Source organism: Sitophilus oryzae, unplaced genomic scaffold, assembly GCF_002938485.1.
Source record: "Sitophilus oryzae breed Bouriz unplaced genomic scaffold, Soryzae_2.0 scaffold_465_pilon_pilon, whole genome shotgun sequence".
In the NCBI taxonomy this organism is placed as follows: domain Eukaryota; kingdom Metazoa; phylum Arthropoda; class Insecta; order Coleoptera; family Curculionidae; genus Sitophilus; species Sitophilus oryzae.
In genome coordinates this window covers 2,781,267-2,796,541 of record NW_022147046.1, presented here as the reverse complement: position 1 = coordinate 2,796,541, position 15,275 = coordinate 2,781,267, and the positions used below count along the sequence as shown (strand labels likewise).

Genomic DNA, 15,275 nt, shown 5'->3' with positions numbered 1-15,275 from the left:
TGAGAACCCTGATGAAAAGACACAAAAATATCCTTTTTCGCTACCCACCACTGTTTTAAATAGACTCTTCTCCAACATCACATCCCATCTCCAACTCTATACCAGAAACAGCGTCGCACCAACATGACGTGCTCCACGTGTCCCCAAGGGGCCCCTAGCCCGACAACTCGGTCGCATATTCGCACACGGAAACAGATATAATAAACCCCGGACTTATGCGGCGCAATTACACAAAATATATTCGCCGTTTTTTATCGTTCCTTGCGGCGGCCGACAGACAAAAGGAACGCGCGCAGCCATTCTTTTATCGGTCCTGGGGGGCCCACACAGTGAGAACGGGGATGCAGGGGGGCGCCGGCCGCTTCTCGAATTGATGTGTAATTGTTTTTCGAGATGGGGCCGCTGCCGCTTTGTCGGTTCGCGTTCCAGCGCATCGTAAAGGTGCTCCCAGAGATGGTCTAAGAGCCCGGATAAATCAAGACGGGTCGTGGGGGGAGTGGGGCTGGGTATTTTACCTATTCGGAGAATTAAAGTATGAAATGGAGTTAGGTATATGTCTCCAGTATAGGGACGTACAGGATGGTAATTCGCAGGAATGGTAAAATTTTGCATTTTATGCTTTGTCTGCTTGAGCGACTTGACCCCAATAACTTTAGTTAAAATTTGAAGAAAGTGTAAAAAACGATATACGGTTTAATAGCCGACCAACAATAACTGATCAACAAGGTAGGAGAACAGAGTAAAGCAATGGATTTAAATATCAATAGGCTTGGTACATTCTACGCCGGTGCTGCCACTATCGGAGAATACAACAACTGATATACAGGGTGTTTCAAAAAACATGTCCCATCCCTCGTGAGGAGATTCCTCACGTAAAAATAAGATTTATTTTTCATATCAACATAGGCTCAATTCTGCATTGTTTCGTAGCTACAGAGTGTTAAAGTCTTAATAATCTTTCGATTTATTATAATTTTCTTTTAACTTTTCAATTAAAAACGTTTTCTCTTGATATTTTGTCGAATTCGGTCCCTTTGATGAGATAAACGCAATTTTATAAATCACTTTTTTATTATTAAATATTATTAGGTACTATTAGTTATTATTACTATTATATAGTCCAACCTACAGCAATTTCAAATAAAAAAACAATGGTAATTAGAATAATTACAAAATACTTAATTTTAGAAAGTTTTAACATCCTGTAGCTCTAAAACTATGCATTTCCATACCCATGTTTATAGGAACTTTTTTTCATATTTTTTGACGAGGAATCAATGAGTACTTTCGCAAGTTAATTACATTAATTTTTTTAAAGGTTGCTATTAGACTTTCGGATCAAGGCAAATTAATAAAATTACGTTTATCTCATCAAGGAGGTCGAAATCGGCAAAATATCTAGAGTCAACTTTTAATCGGCATTAAACTACTTGCACAATTTCACTAACAAGAGAAAAAAAAGTCAGTGGCGTACATGCTTTTTTAGAAAAATATTCCAGTAATAACCCATATTATGCACGTCCCTGGTGAATATGTCAACTCTTTTTAAGCTTTAAAATATGTCGCATTTATAGTAACTTTTACCATCAAAATTGTATTCGAAACGCTAAAAGTTACTGGGAAGAAAATTATGATAAATCGCAAAAATATTAAAACTTTAACACCCTGTAACTTCAAAACAAAGCAAAATTGGATCTATGTTGATATGAAAAATAAATTTTTACGTCAGGACTCTCCCCACGAGAGATGACACATGTTTTTTGAAACACCCTGTAACTTACAAGGTATTACTTAGTATATTATTTGCGACGTTTAAAAAAATGCCGGCTGCGGCTCTTGGGCTATAATATAATAGAATTTTTTTTTTTTTTTTAGAATGAAAGACTAAAAAATTCTAAAATAATATAATAAATAATTATGACTAATAAAATTATACCACCATAATTTTCGGATTTTATTTCAAAAAAATATTGTGTGGTTTGAATAAAGACCCAACTATTTTTTTTTAATAATATATGATTCCATCATTAATCATTGTATATCAGAAGGAAACCATCAAATTTTATCTCAAAATATCGCATCCACGTGTATTTTTTGTACAATATAACATTAAATTATAAATATTATATAAATATTATATAAATGTTATATAAATATTATATAAATATTATATAAATATTATATAAATATTATATAAAATGTTATATAAATATTATATAAATATAATTTCCTTCTATTTCTATACAATATATTGTGGAAGAGACTTTTATCTTAGTTAACAGTTAGTTCAGTTTCAATATAATTACAATTAATAATTGTAATTTATTAATTGTAATTATATTGAAAATTACAGGACATACTTTATAACAGAATTTTAATTAATTTAAAATACATGTGGCGCCATCTATTACGCAATAGGAAAAGGACACGAAAAGTATACTCAGGTTATCGTTACAAAATATTACTGAATTTGATTCTAGAAATCAATTAACGATATAAATACTATCAAACATATAATTAAAGCGAAATGGGCATAATATTTAAATTATAATACAAAATATCTAAAAAGTATTTAAAATTCTATATTGATATAACAGATTTCTGCAATCAGCTGTCAGCTGTTGTTCAGTCATCTGTCATTGTCAAAATTTGAGTTTTGTTTATTGTTTATTTACAATTTACAAAATACATTTTACAATTACAAAATAGCTCACTTTGTTAAATATTTTGTTCGTAATGCATTTACCTAGTTTGAGTGAAAAATAGTGGCAAAGTGAAGGCGTCTACGGCAATTTATTCAGAGATGTCGGACAATGAAATATCAGAAACAGTGAGTACTGCTCTTTTATTGTATTATGGTTAGCGACAAAATATGTTGTTTTTTCCTTGCGAGTAGGACTTGAAAACGTTTTATCTTAGGGCTTAAAATATACATAGTTTAAAAATAGTATTTTTGTTTCCTTTTTAAAGATATCATTTTGTTTTCAAATCAGTTCAACCTACAATGTACAGATGTCCCTAGTTATATAACCAATATTTTCTGTCATAACCTTCACAAATTGAACTGTTGACGTTTTGTCTAATGTTTAAATAATAATAATCTTTTTTAAGCCTATTATTAATTTTATCGAGGTATTTAACCTTATCATTCAGTACGTACCGGGTTGTTGGCGAATAACATCATGTTAAACGTTCATTATAGTGTATCTAAGTGATAATTAGTCATCATCAACTAAAAATAAAAAAATAAACATGACTGTTGAAGCTAATCAAGAAGATCCAAATGAAAACTCGCTGTTTTGGAAGAAGATCGGTTCTGCCCTGTTTTACGCAGTAGCTTCTTTCATGATAACCGTCGTGAATAAGACTGTCCTTACCAGTTATGGATTTCCATCGTTTGAAGTTTTGGGCATCGGACAAATGGTGGCAACTATACTAGTTTTGTTTATTGGAAAAAAACTAAGAATAGTATCGTTTCCAAGCTTCGACCTTAACACAGCTAAAAAAATATTTCCTCTACCCCTCATTTACATTGGAAATATGATTTTTGGACTGGGAGGAACCAAAGAATTGTCACTACCGATGTTCACAGCATTAAGGAGGTTTTCAATACTTATGACAATGATCCTGGAGCTGTATGTATTAGGAGTAAGGCCGAGTTTTAGTGTACAGTTTTGTGTTTACATGATGGTCATCGGAGCCGTCTTAGCAGCAAGTAATGACTTAGCTTTTAACCTTCAAGGATATATTTTTGTCTTGATTAATGACTTTTTTACGGCTATAAACGGCGTGTATACTAAAAAGAAGCTGGATTCTAAGGATTTAGGCAAATACGGACTGATGTTCTACAATTCTTTGTTCATGATCGTTCCGGCAATATTTTTATCGTTTTATACTGGTGGTTTAGAGCTAGCATACAACTACAATCGATGGGAAGACCCTCTTTTCTTATTTCAGTTTTTCCTCTCATGCGTAATGGGTTTCGTATTAATGTATAGTGTGATTCTGTGTACTTTATATAATTCAGCATTGACTACAACCATTATAGGTTGTCTAAAGAACATTTGTGTTACCTATTTAGGTATGTTCATTGGAGGAGACTATATATTTTCGTGGCTCAATTTTATAGGATTAAATATTAGTGTAGTGGGAAGTTTGTTGTATACCTACGTGACATTTAAGAAGAAGGAACCACCAAAAGGGGGTAATTATGCTCCACTGACAAATGAAAAATCCAGTGGGATAGTATAGTATAAGGTTTTTTAAACATACAAGACAATGGGTGATATTTGTTTTAGTTTTTTAGAAATTTGAGTTAATGTTACAGTGACTGGATTATTAACTGATATTGTTTAGTTGAGATACAGGGTAAGCAAAGAGATTGTATATGAAATGTGTAAATGTGCTTTAAGACAGTATATTATAGTTAAAATTAGTTAAAAGTATAAAAAAGGAGGTAATATTTTTTGTCAAAAGTGACAAATATGTGTGCAATACTGTTTTGTTCAATTGTGGTGCTATAATTTATAGGAAATAAAGATGTTTGATAATATGTATATAAATTCAATGTATAGTAGGGAGTTCAACTCTTAGTAGTTGAAAATAAGATTCAACACTAAAAAATAAATCAAATATGAATACTAAGTAGTTCTAAATTTTGCTCTACATGGTGTTAAAATTTACCAGACAGTGTATTCACATTTTAGTTTACAAATTTCTAGGTAGAGTATTTAGCAACATAGAATGAAATAATTTTTAAATTGTATTTTGGGAAACTAAGGGTTTAATATTAAGAAATATTAAAAGATATACAGGGTGGTCCGAAATGTATTCCGGAAACTTTGGCAGCATATTCTGCACATAAAAATAAATAAAAAAGTTTGTATAACCTTATGTCCTAAAACGCTTCGTTTCGGAGATACAGGGTGTAGAAGTTTCATTTTTATTTAGATTTTTTTAAAGACTAATTTTAAAACTCTTTTAAAAGTTTACAAATTATTGTAATTAAAAAGTTTCACCGAGGGTTTTTACCTTTTTTCTTAATTTTTTTTATTAATACCTAATAATTCAATCTATTCAAGGAGAGTTTATCAAACGTGTATTAAATATCCTTAACAGTAAAACTTTTTTGTGCCAAGATATTTAACTTGTGATCACCCTGTAGAAATGAAACGTGATTAGCTTTAAATTAATTGAATGCTTTTTAAATTAAATTCTTTATTTCTACGACCTTAATAAGTCGTTTTGTTATCCTAGAATATATTTAATATTAAATAATAGAAAAACCTTGAAGATCATCCTCTAAATATAAAAGTGAATAAATATTGATTATACAAATTGTAAAATTAACTATTATTTTATTTTAAGAATTTTTATTACTTAATTAGACACATTGAATGTGGCTAAAACTTAATTTCATGCGTGATTATTTATAAAAATGTATCAACAAAATCTATAAGTGCAATGTCAGAGTTGTTTACTTATGTTAAATAAAGAAACGAAGTAGTAGCTAATATTTAATAGGTATATTCATGCATAGGTATGTATTGATAATATGTTTTTTATCTATAGCAATAATTGCAATACAGGACATTTTGTTGATATGTTTCTATTTTGAAAACATTGTTGAGATTCTCAGAATTATTTCCATTATCGTACTCTGTTCCTAGTGTTCATGTACTAGGAATTTATTACTGTTATTATATGGAGTGTTTCAAAATATTTTACTGTGTGTTTAGATGATGAAATATCAGTATAAAAACCTGATACTGGTTTCTTGAAAAACTTTGTATTACCCCCATTTGTCTACGAATTTTCATAAGTTACTTTGAAGCTCGAAAATTTATTATTCTTTGTATTTTTTGGTTTATAAAATAAATTTACAAAATACATAAGCCAATCTCCTATATACAATCACCGGCACGAAAAACGGGCACCTTAAAATTGTCATGTATTTTAAACATTTATATACAGGGTGCTACTAATTCGAGGTACGAGCATTGGTATCTCGGTAACCGTAAGAGATACGAAGATGGTTAAATTGGAGCAAAGTTGCGCTTTGTGATGTTCACCAAGATGCCATCAAAAAAGGTTTAAAAATTTCAAGGATTGCTGAGTTTTTTGGAAAAAACGGATTTTTTTGAATATAAATTTTATTTTTTCCTGTCGTTACTTTTTAGAAAATCAAAAAACTAATTGCAGGTTCTCATAGCCACTTTATTAGGGTTATCTGATAGTATTTTTAGATTTTCAAATTAGCTGATAATTTGTGAGATACAGAGGCCAACTTAATTTTTTTATATACGGACCTGCATTTTTTATTTCAGAGTTTGAAAGAACTCGGTTTCCTGAGTACAATGATATGCCACACTTTATAATTTTTTGTTTTGGGTACCTTAACAACACAACAAAACTATTTAATTATCATTTAAAATAATTACAAGTCCGACTCTGGTTTTTAAATCATTTAATCTGATTATATTCTTCGCAACAATATTAATCAGCGCTAATTATCATTGAATATATGGAAAATCGAGCCAATTGAATTGAAATAAATAATATCCTCGTCAGCAATTTAAAGATATTATTTTTAACTTTTTTTATTGTGAATTTGAAATCTGTGTGCGATCTGATAATATGCATAATATTAATCGTTTCTAATGTTCTACATGTTCGAAAGGGTTACCACCCTCCCTATTGCACAAATTTATTCTTCTTTTAATTTTATTTATAGCTCTTTAAATTTTCTTCTTATACTTCCGAACGCATTTTGTACTCTTTATTGTAAATTTTGAGATGAATTGCTTTTACTTTTACAAATGACGTCAAGTAATGTAATCCTTTGGCGAAAGGTCCAGGAACCTCGCTGGACATTATACTGCTCTACCATTGTTCCAGTCCATCTTCCGGGAAAATGATTTGATTGTTTATACTTATTATATTATATTTATATTAATTATTTTGGTATATTAATCTTTTACCCCACGTCATTGTTAATTTTGAATGATAATCAATATTGTAACGATCAATAGATTAAATATTAAAAAAAACAGAGCCGGACTTGAAATTAGTTTAAATAAATCGTGTCCAAATGTCAAAACAAAAAAAAATAAGTGTAGCATATCATTGTACTCAGGAGACCGAGTTCTTTCAAAATCGGAAATAAAAAATGCAGGTCTGTATTTTAAAAAATTAAGTTGACCTCTGTATCTCACAAATTATCAGCTAATATGAAAATCTAAAAATACTATCAGATAGCCCTAATAAAGTGGCTATGAGAATGTGCAATTATTTTTTTGATTTTCTAAAAAGTAACGACAGCAAAAAATATACTGCATTTTAAAAAAAATCATTTTTTTACAAGAAACTTTGAAATTTTCTTTGAAATTTTTAAAACTTTTTTGATGACGTCTTGGTGAACATCCAAAAGCGCAACTTTGTCCCAATTTAACTATGTTCGTATCTATTACGGTTACCTAGATACTAATGCTCGTACCTCGAATTTGTAGCACCCTGTATTGTGTTCTAGTGGACCGGTTTTGATGATTTTTTAAGTAATTTGTAGCTAAATTATTTGCCTTTTTAATGTGTCTTTCTAAATTAAAAATGAAAGTTGCCATCTGTCAATTATACGAGGGAAAACAAAGTGTTGATATTTTGGTGAAAGTTTGATAGATCCTGTCGAGTACGTTAACAAAGCAACGAATTTAAAAATTATTTTATTATTTAGGTATATCTTTTCTCGATAGTTTGTTTTTTGATTCATCTTAATAGCTTTATTTTTTTTGAGATTTTCGCTTTTGATTGAGACACTAGCATTTTTTCGTATTTTTTTAAATTAAAACCATGCCTTTGCTTTTGCTCCTAGTCAACAGACCTATAGAATAGTGTTCATGATTTATGTAATGTCACTATCATGAAAAATTATATTATTGTCTGTTATGGAATTATCTAGCAGATATGGTTTTAAGTCCAAGAGGTTTTGAGGACCCAAAATCAATGCTAAAATTGCTGTAAATCGTTATTGTCTTATTCAAAAACGAATATCTCCAACAAAAATAAAGCTATCGAGATGAATCAAAAAAGAATCTGTCGAGAAAAGACGTACCTAGATGATAAAATGGTTTTTAAATTCCTTGCTTTGTTAGCATATTCCACAGGGTGTTTCAAACTTTCACCAAAATATCAACATTTTGTTTTCCCTCGTATAATTGACAGATGGAAACTTTCATTTTTGATTTAGAAAGAGATACTAAAAGGTCAAATAATTTAGCTACAAATTGCTTAAAAAATCATCAAAATTTTAAGGTGCCCATTTTTCGTGCATATGAGTGTACGTGCAGCCATTTTATATTGTTGATATGTCCGTTATTTCTGTATAATTATAAATTATATAAATAAGTAAGCATTTTTCTATATGTTCTGTGCCTAATGACATAGATAACTAATTTTGATAATGGGCCATTTAATTTTTAAAATATCGATCTGTAAATATTTGTCTGTATCTAGACTTAGCTTTTATTTTAATTATGTTTTTAAGAACTAATTTATATAAAGATTATATATAATTATATTTAAGACAGTTATTTATAATATTGTTGTGTAAATATGGTGTTCCTAAAATTTGAATAGCGTACCAAAAAAGAAGCGTAGTTAATATGAAAATAAATAATTACAATAAAAATGTTTTGAAAGTGTTTGTGTTTTATTTTAAAGAGTTATAGTATAGTAGGTACATTATTGGCAGATATAGAGCGGTTTTTGAAATAAATCGAGGTGATTTTGGGTCACCCTATACCGGGTGCGTCTCAAAAGTGGCTCACCCTCTACAACTTTTTTATATTTGCAGATAAAACACGAGATTTGGTATGTTGGTACATGAGATAAATTAGAATAATAGGGAATAATGTTCTAAATTTCAAACTATTGATGAGGTATCGTTACATCAAATATTAAATTCATTAAATTTTTTCGGTGTAATGCTGTCGGTGAAGATAATTTATCAATTAAAGCACTAAAGCTGTGCATGCCTTACTGTGGTAAAGCGGTAATAAAAAATATAATTAATACTTCTATTTTAAACAGTGTCTATCCCGAAATCCCTAAAAAAGCTATTATATCACCTCTCTGTAAAATGTCCAAACCTTTAAATAATAACGATCTAAGACCCGTGAGTATTTTGCCAGCAATTTCTAAAATTATAGAAAAACATCTACATAATCAAATTGTTTCATTTGTAGATTCAAATAAACTAATACCTGAATGCCAATCTACTTTTTGTAAGAACTACAGCACTACCACTTGTCTTAGCTGATAGACTTTAGTAAAGCATTTGATACTCTAGACAATTCATTGCTCCTAGCAAAATTTCAGTATTTTGGATTTTCAGACGGTTCTTTAGAATTGTTAAAAAAACGTTTTAAAATATAGATCACATTGTGTTGTCAGTTGTCATGAAACGGGGAAGTTTAAAACAATCTAGTTATATTCCTATGATTTCTGGGGTTCCTCGGGGATCTATTCTAGGGCCATTTTTATTTTCGTTATATGTAGCTGACATGGATAAGGAAGTACAGTTTTCTAAATTGCAGCAGATTCTCAAATTTATTGCAAAATGTATATTAATAATTTGGCACAATTTCAGTTAAATTTTAACGACGATCTGAATAAAATTAATAAATATGCACTGGATCATAATTTGAAATTAAATGCCGGTAAATCTTGTGTTATAGTATTTGATAGTGATATAAACAAAATTACAAATTCGACTAGTAACATGAATATCCATATAGATAATGTTGTGATACCCACTGTTACAGAGACTAAAAATCTTGGAGTCTATTTTGACGGGAAGCTTTCTTTTCAGGCATATATAACTACTAAATTAAAGGCTGCTTATATACGTTTGAAGAATGTTTCGTCTCTTAAGAAATATATACCATCAAACACTAAGTATCAATATTATGTGAGGCACTTATTTTATCTTTATTTGTTTACGGCGATGTTGTTTATGGTACATCTATAAACGTGGTTAGATTCTCTAGAAAAATCCAAATACTTCAAAACTCGTGTTTACGGTTTTCTTTTAACATTCCTTTTAGAGATCATATAACACCACATCTTAAAAAATTATCTATTTTATCCACGACTAACAGACGACAATTTAATTTAATGACATTCACTTATCGAATTTTAAGTACAGAGCAGCCTCCCTATCTGTTCTCATTATTTCACTACGTTGACCATGCTCCTTCGACTAGGCATTATTTTAAAATTCCTCAACACCGAACAGCTAACTTCCAAAAATCTTTCAGTTTCATAGTGCCACATTTGTGGAATAATATTTCTAATAACTTTAAATTTCAATCCTTTACAGATTATAAAAAACAAATTAATAATCATTTACTTAATTCGTAAAAATTATAGTTTCTTTGACTGATTTCCGAGGTTCTTGATCTTCTGATATGCCCGTCATTGGTTGCTGTTCCGAATTTTACACTGTTTCGTTATGCCTCTCAGCTTATCTCCGCTCATCCCTGATAAAGTTATATTTTCCCTTTTTTTAATCTAATTTCTGTTTATTTTAATAATTTAATTTATTTTTATTTTGTTTTTGGGGTCGCACCACTCTAGCACAATTATTAATCTGTAAAACTTAATGGGGTCTAATAAAAAAATTGAATGGAATTTGAATTTGAAATTAGGATTGATTGACGTACCTATTCAATTCTTTTCGGTCACTTCCTATTTCAACTGAAACGACTACAACTTTTGATTTTTAAATGGTACCCTCGTTATTTTTTTTACATTACTCGATAGAATATTGACACTCTGAATAGAATGACATATCATATATCAACTTATCACATATTCGCTTAAAAAAAACATCGTATTTTAAATTTCAATCTAGAGTGCCATGGCTGTGTTAATTCATTAATTTTTAATCAAGAAGCCTTCGAAAAGAATTGTTTTTTTTTCATTGTTTGGGAAAATATAACACATAATTTTTCTATATAATTTTTATTATAAAAAAAATATATATCGCTGGTACAAAAAATCGACCTATTTACACAAAACGACGATTAGTCTATATACAGGAGGATATGGCAATTCTGGCAACATCGATTACTTATTCAATCTATAATACAATAACCACTATACATACGAATAAATTACTTAAATATATTTTGATTAACTTAAAAGGCTTAACTTATACGAGTAAAATATTAGGTGCTCCTTAACAATTAAATAACGTGAACTAGCATATCTTTGGTATATACTGGCGATAAAATAAGGACAGATATAGTAGACAATCTCAAATGGAGAGATAAGTCTCTGACGAATTGAAACAATAAGCTTAATAAAATCTAGAAATAGCATAATGGCAACAACTTAGATTTAGATACAGGAAACCATTATTTAGTTGTAAGTTTACGGTGCACAAACTCACTTTTAAGCTATTTTTATTATATTATAGCTATACTATAATGAACGTGGGCTTCTAAAAGCTATTCTTTGGACTTCTGTGATAAAAATGAGAACAATATCAAAGTAACTAAAGTCCATTCAAAAGATATAGCAATATAACTGGAGATTAGCGAACAAAGAAACATTTTAAACTCCAAAATGAAGGAAATATGAAATGAATTTCTTACTTGATATAGTTCTATGAAGTTCTCTAAAAAAGTACACAAAACGACTTAAAATTAAGAATAAAAGCATACTAGGTAACAGACATTTGTAATGTCTTAACACAAACATGACTTTGTTAGCGAGACTATACCTAATGACTATCTTATATTTCTAAATGTTGCTATTATTAATAGCACGTGTTTAAATTAACTATAGTCTGTCTAGCGAGATAATGTATGATGGTGACAGTTGTGGTCTGTCATTTTAATTCAATAGTAGATAATTTTTTCTGTCAAAATAGTTGTTTCTTTCGCTGGATAGACTTTACATATGAGATTGCTGTTTCTAAACAAAAAATTATGTTAATATAAATTATTTTGTTTTGAATAATGGCTTACAGTCTTTTTCTAGCCCAAGGCAATACATAGTTGTTTTAAGTTATCCGTACAACTGTTCAGCACCAGCTGATATTAAAATAATATTAGTTCAAATCAGCTTGTATGTACTAAAAAGTTTTACTCTTATACAGATTATCAACAATATTTAGTTGAAATGAAAGTATATGTGAAAAAGTCGTTAAACCCTGTTTTCTGTTTAGTTTAATTGAGATATACCAGGTGCGTCTCAAAAGTGGCTCAAACCTATAACTTTTTTATTTTCTCAGATAAAAAAACGAGATTTGGTATGTTAGTATATGACATAAATTAGGATTGATTGAGGTATTCAATTGTTTTTGATCACGTCCTGTTTCACCGGAAATGACTACAACTTTTACTTTTAAATGACACCCTCGGTATGTTTTTACTTTATTCGATAGAAAATGACACTCTGAGTAAAATGACATATCATATGTCAACTTTTGCGACATTTTCGCATATGGTTTATTTGAAATTGTAACGCGCGGTTCATAACAACAATTTGACTCGAAATACCAAGTCTGTGGTACCAAATTATTCGTAAAAAAATCTTTTTCCAAATAAGCTAATGAGCCACCCTTATTCCATTTGAAAAAATTGAGATATGATTAAAAATACGATTTGGGCATCTTTTAACCGGCCAGAACAAGACGCGAAAAACTTTAGACGATCAAATCTGTTTTTCCAAGGCTCCTTGATTAAAAATTAGTGTTTTTAACACAGCCATGGCACTCAGGATTGAAATTTAAAATACAATTTATTTTTGAGCAAAAATGTAAAAAGTTGACTTAATTTTCTGTCGAATAAAGTAAAAATATACCGAGGGTGCCATTTAAAAATCAAAGGTTGTAGTAATTTCCGGTGAAAAAAAGAAGTGACCAAAAACAATTGAATACGTCAATCAATCCTAATTTATGTCATATACTAACATACCAAATCTCGTTATATCTGAAAAAATAAAAAAGTTATATGGGTGAGCCACTTTTGAGACGCACCCGGTATTAAACTGTGTAAAAATATACTAGGTTCTATGATTTATACAGGGTGAGTCAATACTGGATATATTTTAATCCACTAATTTAAATGGAACATCCTGTATTATACGAATAAAGAACGTAAATTTCATTTAGTATATCAAAAATCGACGCTAGTCTGCTAATTTTCTGTTTTTAAAATGTTATTTAAAACATGCAATTTCAGTGAAAAATATGTTTGAATCACCCTGTATGTTTTTTAAATGTGTGATACTATTACCAGCAGTTTTTTATAAAAAATGGGTCAGTCATAAGCAAAAAACACTGGGTCACCCTGTAGTGCTTTGTAAGCCATCGCTTGATCTATCTAGAGTTCCTTCTCGAATTGAAACAAGTCATTCTTATCTATGACTAAAATCGTATAGAAACAAAACATCAGAGATATAATATAAAATACCTATTAGAGTAACAATGAACTCAAAATGATATTCAATTTCCAAGTAACGATAATCTTACACTTATTTGAAAATTTTCATCAATCTAGATCATTTGATCTATATGAAGTTTTTCAATAACCATCCATTCTTCTTAATATAACTGCCATTCTTCGAATGAACTTTTAGGTAACTCCTCATAACTGTTATTCATTTTCCCACTCAAAACAAATCTTAACAAACGTTTCTCCTTTTAACTTTCATCTCGCTTTGTGCCACAGCAATCCATTCGTTCCTTGAACTGTCGAACCACGTTAATCCTAAATTATACCTTCCGTTCAAATTAGCATGTTGGCAATGCGAAAACCACCAGCCACCTTCGTAATTACTGGCACAATGCGTGTTGGAGATATCTCTATCATTATCTACAGTGGAAAACTCCATCTTGTTCTGGTAGTCCATGGCATCGCTAGCGTTACCATGGTAATGGGAAACGACCAACCTGAAACCTTCTCTGAAGTCCGCGACGGTGAAATGGTCGTACGAGGCTTGCCAGTATTTTCCATAGATGTCCTTCATGTTGATCTGCAGCGATGTACAGTTGTCTTTGGTGAGCTGATGTAGGTTTCTGTTTCCCAGCCAGTGTTCACCGGTTGAGCTACCAAAACCGTTACTGTATTCGTTCCAGTTTCTGTTGAAATTGACGCTGCCATCGTAGCGTTTCTGGATGGTGGTCCAGCCGTCCTCGCAGTGGGCCAGGATGGGTTCACCGTCGCCTGGGGAGATGAGGTAGATGCCTTTGGGACCGTCAACCGAGCCGCAGTGCCTGGGGAGCTTGTTCACGATGCTCTTGTACTCGCTCTCGAAGCTCTTGAGTTCCTCGACGAGGTGGATGGTGGATTTGGTGGCGTTGAGGTTGATTGAGGACGATTCATCCTGAAATAGAGGAAGAAACATTAGTTGATTGTTTATTGTAAGGGAATGTTATACTATTGTAATTAGTGATGGATTAATTAATTCAGTTAAAAATCGTTCATAATTCGATTAAAAAAATAATCGTCAAAGTCATCATCCGATTATCGAAAAATAATTAGAATTTTTTTAATGAATGATGAAAAATACCTATAATTGCCTCGTTTGTGATGACTCACAAATACAAGTAATCGATTTTTTGAGCTAATATAGGAATGTCCCTCGGCGGTAAATTTTGAAAATGTCAAATATTATCTCCCCAGATAATGTTATGCAAAGGTTGTATTAGGTTTTTTTGAAAAGTTACTTTTGTCTAGAATTTAATTTTATTTCGAATAAATTTTTATTATTATTTTTTGTCAAGTACTTTATGTAGAAAAAAATATGTAAAGGCAAAAGCGTTTTCTAAATTGAATGATTTACTATAGAATGTTTTGAAAAAAAGTTGAGTAGTTTGAACATATTTATGACACACGCTAATAATAATTCTACCTAAAACCTTGATTAATGACACCAAAATCCAAATATTGATAATATAATATATATAATATATAAATATATAATATAATCACTTCTCTATTTATTATTATTATTATTATATTATCTATTTTCTCTATTTGTCTACGAAGGCGCGATTTTTAAATTCATTGTTGGCAACCATGGACATATTCGGCGCCGGGCTGTCTCACTGGAATTTAAATGTTCCGCTGGGGATTCAGGTGATAGCCCTGCTGTAAAAAATATCAAGTTGCCACATTTATTTATTTATTTCCTGAAATTGTCATTCGTTTTGACACTTTAGTTTTGTATTACCAGTTTTTGGTTTAAATGAATTGTGCTGGGCTACT

The 15,275-nt window shown here is 30.4% G+C and overlaps 3 protein-coding genes across 3 annotated transcripts in view; 2 read left to right on the top strand and 1 right to left on the bottom strand.

Moving 5' to 3' along the window:
- Positions 1-2,640: 2,640 nt before the first annotated feature.
- The window catches only part of LOC115885864 (methyltransferase-like protein 22), a 118,965-nt gene continuing 106,330 nt past the window's right edge, over positions 2,641-15,275 (top strand). The window contains exon 1 of the mRNA XM_030904888.1: positions 2,641-2,830. Coding sequence (XP_030760748.1) covers positions 2,804-2,830 — 27 coding nt within the window. The 5' untranslated portion in view covers positions 2,641-2,803. The remainder of the gene's footprint in view (positions 2,831-15,275) is intronic.
- On the top strand, positions 3,060-4,556 carry LOC115885863 (UDP-sugar transporter UST74c). Its single transcript, XM_030904886.1, has one exon. The coding sequence runs from the start codon at positions 3,253-3,255 to the stop codon at positions 4,249-4,251; it is 999 nt and encodes a 332-aa protein (XP_030760746.1). The 5' UTR covers positions 3,060-3,252; the 3' UTR covers positions 4,252-4,556.
- The window catches only part of LOC115885862 (protein scabrous), a 45,964-nt gene continuing 43,667 nt past the window's right edge, over positions 12,979-15,275 (bottom strand). Inside the window, exon 4 of the mRNA XM_030904884.1 lies at positions 12,979-14,391. Within this exon, the coding sequence (XP_030760744.1) occupies positions 13,690-14,391 (702 nt within the window). The 3' untranslated portion in view covers positions 12,979-13,689. The remainder of the gene's footprint in view (positions 14,392-15,275) is intronic.

Excerpts from the sequence above, each read along its gene's own strand:
- LOC115885863 (XM_030904886.1), top strand. The coding sequence starts at position 3,253 with ATGACTGTTGAAGCTAATCAAGAAGATCCAAATGAAAACTCGCTGTTT.